The sequence below is a fragment of the Monopterus albus genome, unplaced genomic scaffold (assembly GCF_001952655.1).
Source record: "Monopterus albus unplaced genomic scaffold, M_albus_1.0 scaffold82.1, whole genome shotgun sequence".
NCBI lineage: Eukaryota > Metazoa > Chordata > Actinopteri > Synbranchiformes > Synbranchidae > Monopterus > Monopterus albus.
The window spans coordinates 994309-1005375 of NW_018127962.1; the positions used below are offsets into that span (position 1 = coordinate 994309).

Here is an 11067-nt window from a genome sequence, read left to right on the forward strand (position 1 = left end):
GGAGCGACGGATCCTGCCCTATGCCCGGGGGAGGGGAGGCTTTGTCCGGATACGTGGTGGAACTTGAGGAGGTGCTACAGATTCCGACGGAAGGGATCATCCCAGCCAGCCCCTCCAAATAGTTACTAAAGTTGAAAAAATGGCACCTTCCACTTCTTCTCGATTCTTCTCTGCGCTAGTAATCGCATTCCTTGTCTCTGTGGTGAACTCTCAATATGAACAATACAGCTTCAGGAGTTTCCCTAGACATGAGCTGATGCCTCTGGAGTCCGCTTACAAATACGCACTGGACCAGTACACCGGGGAGAAGTGGAAGGAGACGGTAGAGTACATGGAGGTGTCTCTGCGGTTGTACCGGCTGCTTCGGGACAGCGAGGCCTTCTGCAACCTCAACTGCAGCTCCGTGCGGCTCGAAGACGAGCAGAAGTTTGCGGAGTTTCCTGAGTTGCGGGCATTTGGAAACGTTATGAAGAGGGCGCAGTGCCTCAAGCGCTGCAAACAGGGTCTGCCCGCTTTTAGACAGTCAATGCCCAGCCGGGACACCATAGATGAATTTGAAAGGAGAGAGCCATATAAATACTTGCAGTATGCCTACTTCAAGGTAAGAAAAAACGTGGATTACAGTATGTAGTCGAAAATGGTCAAAGAACAACTGATCCAAATCACAGTCAAAGCAAACTTTATAATACTTATCAATATAAGGTGGCAACTTTACTTATTTGCACGGTGGACACCAGAGCATCCACAGTTCTTATTTTACCGTCACAGACTGATTTTCCATATGCGTTCTGACGTCACATACGTGCCACGGATACAGGGGGGAATCAACTGTGCCAAAGGGGGAGATCCTGAACTTTTTACTGGTGCACGTCTGTGTTTCCCTGCCATTATTAAGAAGTTACATCCTTACAGGAGAGAAACAGCACATACTAATTAGATATTATGGTCGAGATTTAATGTAAGGCTTAATACAAACATACAGTATACACACAGAGGTGTGTCCAATCAAATACCATAAATGATATGAGACACAACAAATGCAGATGCTCCCATGCAGCTTGGTGTATTTTTCTGGCATGGTTTGAAGTTATTAAACAACAGGTTCACTTTTAAAGCAATGCTGACATGCACATATAGTACATGCATTGAACATGTAATTGGTCATTGTAATGATTGCTCCTGTGTTACTGACAATAGTGTAACTGTGGGAGATTTGAGAATGTGAACACGATGACACAGACACATACATTTCACTATTGTTTTAAAGCAAACATTTAAAATAGTTATCTTCTAAATATTCAATTGATAATTCTCAATAATAATAATTAGTTACAAGGATCTGTGAATCAGCAGCAGACTATGACACAACCAACGTGTGTTAAAATTATCACTATGTAGTTCCTGATTCAGTGATACAAAGCAGTTATTATTAGTGATTTATCCATTTTCAGGTAACTTCTCAGTGTTTTTTGTACAATTATAATGTAGGGTGAACACTGTATTTTTATAGTTTCCTTTACTGAATATATAAAAAGTGTTTACACTGTGCATTTGTCTCAGTCTAACAACCTGGCCAAGGCAGTGTCTGCTGCTCACACCTTCCTGCTAAAACACCCAGATGATGAGATGATGCAGAAGAACATGGCCTACTATAAGAGCCTGCCTGGGGCCGAAGAACACTTCAAAGACCTGGAGACCAAATCCTATGAGGTACACACACACACACACACACAAACATAGATATTCTTTTGTTCGGATCCTTGGTGATCTCTGAAAGCTTGTGCACATGGAAAGACTGTGCACGCAAGAGTCATACCCATACCTGTATGTCTTTGTGAATGTACACGCACACTCAAACCATCCTATATTTGGCTCTGTGTGTGCACTGATGTGGTAGAAGGCTGTGGTTGGCCTGCCAGGCTGGCCTGTGAGTTATTATACAGGGTGGGCCACAGAAAAGTAGCCCGCATACCCGCATTGCCCATGGCACCAGTATTGGAGGCGAGCTACTTTTCCGTAGCCAACCCCTGTACATACTCGAAAGAGCTTCCCAAAAATGGAGCCCAGAGGTTTCGTTTCCAATTTGTTTCTGTAACACAAATAAATGTAACATTTCTGTTTCAGAAGACCCAAATGCCAAAAACCAAACAGGAGGTTTGGAGAAATTCTCAGTAGCTTTACTGTAGAATGTGGTGTGGTGCTTCAAAGTAACATGTTTTAGTCTCCTCACAAAAGTCGCTGAGCTGAAAGATTGTGGGGCAATTGCACAAACAAGAACTAACATCTGCTTGGGAAAAATCTAACCTTAGCAAGGTTAGCAAGTTGTTAGATATGATAGTGTTAACACAAATGAAGCCTGGCCTAAAGGTCTATGTGCAGAGTATCTGAGACAATCTGGCAACATGAAACAACCAGGACGGGGTTTAAGTACACGAGGACAAGGATGACCTCATGAGTAACAGGTGAGGAGGGCAGAGGTAGGTGGGGATGGCAGGAAAACAGACAAAGGAAGGGCGGGCCAGATCTAAATGCAAAGAGGAGACAACACAGGGTGAATAAACAGGAAATGTGTAACAAAATAAAAGCATGATAACAGGAAATGGTGATGAAAAATATAAGTCTTTATGTTTTTTTATGTTTTGTCTCATGATTTGTCAATTTGTATATATTCCGATCCTTATATAAGGGTCTTTTTTAAAAAATGTTAAGGAGCTTTAATAAATAGCCACATGGTAGGTACAGACTGGAAACATGGGGTAAGATGACAGACAGCAAAGGTCTCCAACCAGAAATGATCTGTTGCACCCTCATGGTTTGCATCTCAGCTATTAAGCCACCACACTGCCCCTTATTATTTTTTTAACTGGAATGACAGCTTGTTGAAATTATTTGCACAAATTCAAACTTTCAAAACAGTTGTTGACAGTTAATATTTTTGTCTTGTGTTCAAGTGTTGTCAAACAGTGGTCTGGGATTCTACATGATGTCTTTTAAGGAGTTCACAATATAATGAAACTTGAATGTCACCAATACAGACCAACCACCACAGTGATTTAAAAAATTGAGTAAAATATGATTGTCTTTAATAAGAAAGTGTTCTTTAACAATGTGTTTTGCCCAAGCAGTGCAGTATATTTCAGTAACAATGATTGTTATGCTTTGTAATGTTTTGTGTCATGTGTTATTGCAGACATTGTTTGTGCGTGCAGTGAGGGCGTATAATGGGGGAAACTTTCGAACATCAGTGTCAGACATGGAGCTGGCTCTGAGGGACTTCTTCAAAGTCTATGATGAGTGTCTGGCTGCAAGTGAGGGGCCCAGGGATGTCAAAGACTTTAAAGACTTCTACCCTTCCATAGCTGGTCAGTTCATACCTGCTTCATCTGCAGCACCTCAGTTCTGATGCTGTTCCTCTTCCTGCACTCTATCCATTAATACATTTACTTTTTTCTCTGGATACACAGTGCACTCTAGCTTCTTTTTGTCATTTAATTAAAACCCTCTTCAACAAGTTTTGTGTTACTGCTCCAGTTAATCCTATTTGTATAATTTCTCATCCATCTGAAAATCCAAGAATTGATTTTTTTCCTCTCCAGATCACTACATAGAAGTCCTAGAGAGGAAAGTGAGGTGTGAAAGTGACCTGACTCCTGTGGTAGGGGGATTCGTTGTGGAGAAGTTTGTGGCCACCATGTACCATTACCTGCAATTTGCCTATTACAAATGTAAATCACATTGTTACCATTTTGTTATCACCGACAAACATTTTTTCTGTTAACACCTGTGGCTAGACAACTCATATTCTTTGGAGTCCATTCTGTTTGTGCGGTGTTTCAGTGAATGACTTGAAGAACGCTGTGCCGTGTGCAACCAGCTACATGCTGTTTGACCCCAGTGATGAAGTTATGAAGAATAACGTGGCCTATTACCAGTTCCACAAGAGTCAGTGGGAACTGACGGAGGAGGACTTCCTCCCCAGATCAGTAAGACACACTAATGGACACATATCATATTATAACATGTTTGCTGGTGAGTTTTAGATTACCACTCTCATGTCTGTGCAGGAGACCGAAAACTACCACCAGCAGCATATTAGCCGTTGGTGAGTTTTAGATGACCACTCTCATGTCTGTGCAGGAGAACGAAAACTACCACCAGCAGCATATTAGCTAAGCAAAATGTCTTCAACCAGAGGAAAACAACTGGCCTGGCTCTGTCCAGAGGAACTAACATCTGTCTGCCAGCAGCTCTAAAACTGACATTATATCTCATTTGTTCAAACTGTCTAAAAAAGTGAAGTGTGAAAATGACCTTTTTGAGGTTTTACAGGGGCAAAGTGCACATTTCTTATCTTTGGACAGAGCCAGGTTAGCTGTGCTAAGCAAAGCTAACTAGATGCTGCTGGTAGATTTATATTTACACATATATGAGATATCAATAATTGAGTCTAACTCTCATCTCAGCAACATGTGAAATTAATTTAGCACTCGGTCTCTGCCTTCTTTCCCTGCTTTTAGTCTTCATTTCACTTAAACACACATTATTTGTGTGGATGTTGACTAATTAGTTGTACCTGTTGTGTCTTTGCTACAGGAGGCAGTGCGGTACTACAATCAGACCACCATGCAGCTACAGATGTTGGAGTTTTCCAGACAGCGCCTGGTGAGCGATGATGAGGTACGTGCTTGTGTTCACATATTTTTGTGTATTGCATCACAGGATGCTTCTAGTCAGGATGTTATCTTTGGTCAAGTGAGCAAAACATCAGATACAGTCTATTCTTAAAAATAGACCTGCGTGATTCAAATCGGTTAGCGTTTGGATTAGGTTGTTTGTCTAGGCTCTGTCCTCATGTACGGAAAACCCTGGATTCTTCAGTCTGGTCACATGACACCCTGCAGTACAATGTGGGCCCTGTTTTTATCAGGGTGCGATGTCACACACTGCCATGGGATGGCAGCATGACACAAGCATTTCTGTAGGTTATTATGATGCAGCACAAGGACTGTGGCCACTAGAACAGCTCAGCATTGGCCAGGGTTACATGCTGAATGTGTCAAATGCCATTGACATTTTGACTGTCGTCTCAGGTAGAAGTCAGAGACAGAACTGCGTGTGAGGGGTGACTGACTCAGTGCAAAGCGTCACTTTGAAATAAAACAGACTGTCATGAGTCGTCTGGTTGATCCTCCGTGTGTGTTCACAGGGGGAGGTGGTGGAGTTTATAGATGAATTCCTGGATGAAGATGAATAGCCTGCATTGGAAACTCAGCTGAAAACACTGAAAAACAAACAACGAAACAGCTCCAGCATTCCCCAAGGTTCTATTTATTTGGGTTCTGTAAGGCTCTGACTGGTCACTGTGTTTTTACCTGCAGCTCCACATCCTCAGTATTTTTGTATTTTCTCATTTTGCGCACTAAATATCCACTTCAGACATATGGACAATAAGAGGATTGTGTGATAATAGAGATAAAAATGTCTTTACTTACTGTGTATGAATTCATTCCTCTACTGTGAATCAGATAATGTGTTGTCAGTCAAAAACGGTTCTTTTGTCAATAAAATAATAAGAAAACTGGCCAACCATCAAGTAATCGTTTTAGAGTTGTAGTACTATAGTTGCTGATTTCGGGGTTGTGGCTCCTTTTCATGTAGTTTAGGGCTGAAATTCTGTCTGCCAGTTTTTTTTGTGTAATGTATTGTTAATATATATTGTCAGAAGACAGTGAATGCTCGTTACAATTTTTTAAAGTTGACGTCTTCGAATGGCTTTTTTGTTTCGGAGCATCCTTTCGGAATCTACAGATGGTCAATTTACTATCAGGTAAGATTTTTAAAAAAGCAGTAAATCATTACAGCTGTGAAGTTATAACTAGGTAATGTTTTTTTGTTTTGTTTGTTTGTTTGAAAAAAAAAATAACTTAAATAACTAATCCATTGATTAATTGGCCAGTTCTCTGTTTCAATTTGTTGATTCAATCCAGAGAAAAGAAGAGAAGAAATGGTTGAAGAGCTGAACAGCAGAGTGTTTGCAAGTGTCCTGTAGGTGAAACCAGATCAGGTCTTGGGTTGTGCTGAGCAGAGACTTAGCCAAAGAAAGCACAGGGTTGTTTAATAATGTTTGCACTTTGAGTCTCTGTGCAGTTTGTCACACAGCCATGTTAAAAACCCACAGGCGAACATTCCCTCTGTATTATTGTGTCGCTCTCTGTCTCCAATCTGCGTTATTCCTTTCTCTCCTGTCTGTATGTATCTATCTTTTTTATTCTCTCTCACTGTTCCCTGCTTTATCTCTCTAGTCTTCTTTCTTTGGCTGTTAAAAAGAACTTGAAATAAACACTGACCGTCAGGAGTCAAGGTCACAGGTCAAAGACGCACCTTGACATGTGACACAGTGAATAGTAAACTGTGGGCAATGAACCAGGCAATTTGTGATCCATACCCTGAGTGAATGTGTCTGGTGGAAATAACAACAGGAACCAAAAGTAAAAAACCACATCAAATGCAATAATCACCACAGACTCACATGTTTAGGAATTTATTGCAGCCCAGTCTGTACAGTACACACTTCATCCTGACATCAAACACATCAGGCTGTTTGAGATGAAGACAGACACACTGAAGCATCACGTGAATGAGACACAGCACTGACAAAACATTTGTCCCGTTTTCCTTTAATTATTGGCTCTTTTTACGCAAAACTGAAGTGACATCAAGTTTGACCTCTTTCAACATTCTTGATGATTATTTTTATCTGGAGACCTGATGTGAGATCAGACAGGTTATTCCTTGATTAAACCCAACATGCTCTTTATTTCCTTTTTTTCCAGACTCTTGCGAGTACACCTGTACCACTGTGGAGCAGTACATGAAACGGTTGATTAGATATTGAGCGGTGGAAACGAGTTGAACCTTTGTAAAGAGGCCATGCTGACTGTCTTAGTGATGCCATTTTCTAGACATAGATCATGTACAGCAAGTTAATATAGTCATAGATTCAGATTTACAGAAACATAGACAACAGGTACCTCATTCCCTTGGCTCTCACCCATGACTAGTGCCAGTAAAGTTTCAGACACCGTGATACAAAGCTGGGAAAGGTACTGGATATTTAACACATCCAAATCCAACTCATTCTTATTTCATAGCCACATTAAAAATAACACTATAAAAATACTTTTTTATAAGCAAGCAGAACACTGTTGAAATATATGAGAAAATGTAATTAACACTCATGTGTGATGGCACCATAAAGTGCCTTGTCTACTAGTCACCACTCACTGTTGACAGCTATAGTTGAAGCATTTTCTATTTAAGTTATTGCCATACAATCTTTATACATCACTAGAATTACAAACTCTAATATCTATGATTAAACCCTCTTATGGCTATTTGACTTTATTTACATTTTTTTAAATGAGTTAGCCTTTTTTAACATTTCACCTTGCTCTCAAGTATTTGGCAGCAAATACAGCAAAAGTTTAAATATCACAGAATCATACAGAGCACACTGGAAAAAATCTGAGCTGGACAAAAAACCAAATTTATGAAACTACAGATGTTATGAACTTATTACCAGGCTAAAATTACTGATATCACAAATGTTCCAACATATTTAAAATAATTCTATCACCTTCAATCGGTATTTAACAAGACATTAAATCAGTAATTGATCTGACAGTCAAGTTCACACCGTAAATTATCAGAACAAACAAAGCAGAACACCAATAGGTAAATACCATTAACCAAACTATGAATATTTAGAATTACATTTATCAACATAGAGCTGAAATGTAATGATTTGTCATAACAATAAAATATCATTAGCATTCAGAATATTTTCAGCCTGTGATTTAAGTTTCTGTCTGTTGCCATGGCAGCACCCAAATGTTCCATCTCCAGTCGGTCTGGGTGCCGTCAGCCTCCGTTTCAAACTTCAAACATAACATACTGCTGACCAACAACAGACTGCACAGACCTGAGACACAGACACACACATAAATTCTTTCTACACACACACACCAGCGGGGCTGAGTATGAAGATTGGACACAGTGTCTGTGTCTCTCCACAGCCGACTGTCGAAACCGACGGGGGCAGGAAAGCCTTAAAGCATTTCCTACGTCATACTCGCACCTTTTCCCATCCTCCTTTTTCCTCCCTTTCCCTTCTCACTTCACATTTCACTCTTTCATCTGTTCTAACCATCATCATCATCATCTTTTTTCCGTCGCGCATGCTGGTCTGACAGATGCTGGGGGAGTTCATTTAGGACTTCTTGCCCACGTCTGTAGTGAAGATCTGTAGTGCCTTGATCTTTAGCTCTCTTGTTGTGTAAGAAGTGGGATACAGTTTTTTATAAATGATAAACAGAAAAGAAGAACAGAACAATACACATCAATAACAGGGCACTAAATAAAGTCAATAAAAACAACAGCAAAGTAACACGCAGACTCTTTACCACAACTTCCAAGAGTTTTGGAGGCTGTGGTCTAAGTTCATATATTAAGGCAGGCAGGCATATCTAATGGTTTTCCAACATGGTCATTTCCTTATAATCTCCCTTCTCAGTTCCCGGAGGTGTGGCCAGTCCAGGCACAGCTCATCCACCTGCCTAGCTAGATGCCACAGCGTTGACTATAATAAACAGGTTTAACAAAGATAGGCACATTTCCTTAGAATCAACAAGTGGGAGAGCCATAAAACTCCAACCATCTTGTTTCACTCAAGTTTCACTATGTTAACCATTTGTGTATCATATAGATAAGGGTTTGCTCTTTAAAACAGGGCTGTAACACAACTTGTGTTTGTCCATATTCATCCAATATGCAGTGGTTTCTAGTGAGATCAGGGGCTGAATTCATCAGAATCCTGTCATCCTTCCTAAATGTCTCTGCCCAGTCGGTGTCCATTCATCTTCTTCTGTCTCTGTCTTACACTTTTTGTTGCATTTCTATCTGTTGGCCTTGTCTGCTCTGACTTTGGCCCTTCCCGTTCATCTCATATATTGAACTCTTCTGCTGTTGCCGTCGGTAACACCACACTCCAACGATGATTGCTGCAGCGACAGCACACACCACCACAATTATGGCTGCCACCGTGGGAACTTGGCTGGAGGAACTTGGAGGATGTGGAGGGCAGTTCCCCCCTGTACAGATCGTCTTCCCTTTCTCACCTTCCATTTCGCTCCTCTCACCAGTCTCACCAGTCAGGTCGTGCACAGTGTGCTCGCCCATTACTCCTGGGAGGATGTTGTTATCGTGTACGGTAGGAACTGGACCGTGATTGAGGAAGGGGTGTTCAGTGAGGTCTCCCAGCCAGGAGTGGGTGGGAGCTGCTTGTTGTGTGTCATAGTCCAGAGTATCAGAGTTTGAAGGGAAGTCTGAGGGCTCTGGATGGTCAGTGGAGGGAGTAGCAGTGGCAGTAAAGCCAGGCCAAACCTCTTCCTCTCCCACATGTTCTAATTCAGGCTCTGTGGTGAAAGACTCCGGCTGCTCCGGTAGGCTGGTGTAAAATATTGGTCTATGAATGTCTCCCTCACTGGGCCCATTTGTTGTCCTGACAACTTTCCCCCTCTCTCTGTCCTGTGGTCCCACTCTTTCTGTTGTAGAGTCTGCCTCTTCTGGAATGACAGGGTATCCATCCAGCCACGTCTCATCTGTGGTGGCCTTTCCCCCTGCTGCCTTTTGGGTGACGTTTGTATGTTCATCTGTTGCTACAGAAAAGGTTGCGCGTTGATGACCATTGTTGTCATCTTTGTGGCTGTCATGATCATCGTAGCGGTCATGGTCATAGTGACTATTGTGATCATCAGTGTGATGGTCATGCTTGTCCTCGTCCAGGTCAAAATGCTCCTCACCGTCATCATGGTTGTCATGATCTGGATGTTCCTCAGAACCATGAGGAAGTTCTCGATCATCGTCTCCACGATCATCGGTCACATCCTTATGATCCTCGTAGCTTTCGTGTTTATCATAAGTAACATCTCGATTGTCGTACTCCTGGCTGCTAAGGCGGACACCATCATCTTCACGTTCACCCATGTCATAATGGTCATCATGATCACTGGCATGTTTCTGGTGGTAGTCTCGTCTATTCAGATCATCATGCTGAGCTGGAATGTAATGTTCCACATGATCATCATGGTCATCTTCATCCTGGTGACTGTCATGGTCATCTATATTGTCGTGGCGGCTGTCGTCATGATCATGTCGGTCACGGGTATCATGATCATCATAGCTGTCATGGTCGTGGTCGTCAACATCAACAGGATGCTGGTGGTGGTGCCTTTCTTGGTTCTCCTGTTCCTTGCTCTCTTCTGACTGGGTACCTGAGACTCTCTGAGTAGTCTCTGTGACAGGATTGCTTGAGACAGGATGTCCCCCCTCCTGGAAGGTCTCAGAGGGGAACCAGAACATGTGTTTCTGGGAGAGTAGAGAGACAGGTGCTTCTGTCACTGCAGCTGCACTGGTCCTGACCATTTCTCTCCTCTCTTGCTCCCACCTTGGACGACCTGTAAAGTCCTCAACAGCTTCATGCTCACCTTTCTCTCCTCTTTCTACAGTTCCTGCAGATTTTCTGCCATTCACCTGTTCTCTCACTTTATGTTCTCCATGCTTCTCCTCTCCTTCGACACTGAAGCTTGTTTCTTGCTGCTTCTGACTCATGTTACTTTCCGGGTATGCAGCTTCATGTTCCTCCTCATAAACTTGGCCATGAGCATCCTCGGGTCTCTCACTGTGGTGCTCCACCTCTCCATAGGAATCTATCAGTTTGTCCTCATAATCTACATGACCTTCAGCTTCATCTGAGGAAACACAAACAGGAAACATAATGTATATTCTTGATGAGATAAAAAAGTTACATCAGACCCGTCTATTCAAGAACATACACCTCAAAAAGACAAAGTAAAAGTCAATCAACATTATTTGGTGTAACATAAATATATTGTTCCTTTTTTATCTCTATGGTACACTCAGATCCATATTGGGACAGTTTGTCAGGGTGCTGCTTTAGAGAACAGGTGTGACTACATCTCTGTTAGCTGCCCATGAAGAGAGGCCTGG

At 41.9% G+C, this 11067-nt stretch overlaps 2 protein-coding genes across 2 annotated transcripts in view; one reads left to right on the top strand and one right to left on the bottom strand.

Moving 5' to 3' along the window:
• The first annotated feature begins 139 nt into the window (after positions 1-139).
• On the top strand, positions 140-5850 carry crtap (cartilage associated protein). The gene is made up of 7 exons (XM_020606915.1): positions 140-601; positions 1561-1710; positions 3191-3362; positions 3597-3725; positions 3838-3983; positions 4594-4677; positions 5207-5850. The coding sequence occupies exons 1-7, from the start codon at positions 140-142 to the stop codon at positions 5252-5254; spliced, it is 1191 nt and encodes a 396-aa protein (XP_020462571.1). The 3' UTR covers positions 5255-5850.
• Positions 5851-6525: 675 nt separating this feature from the next.
• Positions 6526-11067, bottom strand: part of susd5 (sushi domain containing 5) — a 14116-nt gene continuing 9574 nt past the window's right edge. Inside the window, exon 5 of the mRNA XM_020606797.1 lies at positions 6526-10808. Coding sequence (XP_020462453.1) covers positions 8935-10808 — 1874 coding nt within the window. The 3' untranslated portion in view covers positions 6526-8934. The remainder of the gene's footprint in view (positions 10809-11067) is intronic.

Bases quoted from the DNA above. Each gene is read 5' to 3' on its own strand.
- crtap (XM_020606915.1), top strand. From the start codon at position 140: ATGGCACCTTCCACTTCTTCTCGATTCTTCTCTGCGCTAGTAATCGCA. The intron at 602-1,560 runs GTAAGAAAAAAC...CATTTGTCTCAG, and splicing joins TGCAGTATGCCTACTTCAAG to TCTAACAACCTGGCCAAGGC. The intron at 3,984-4,593 runs GTAAGACACACT...TCTTTGCTACAG, and splicing joins AGGACTTCCTCCCCAGATCA to GAGGCAGTGCGGTACTACAA.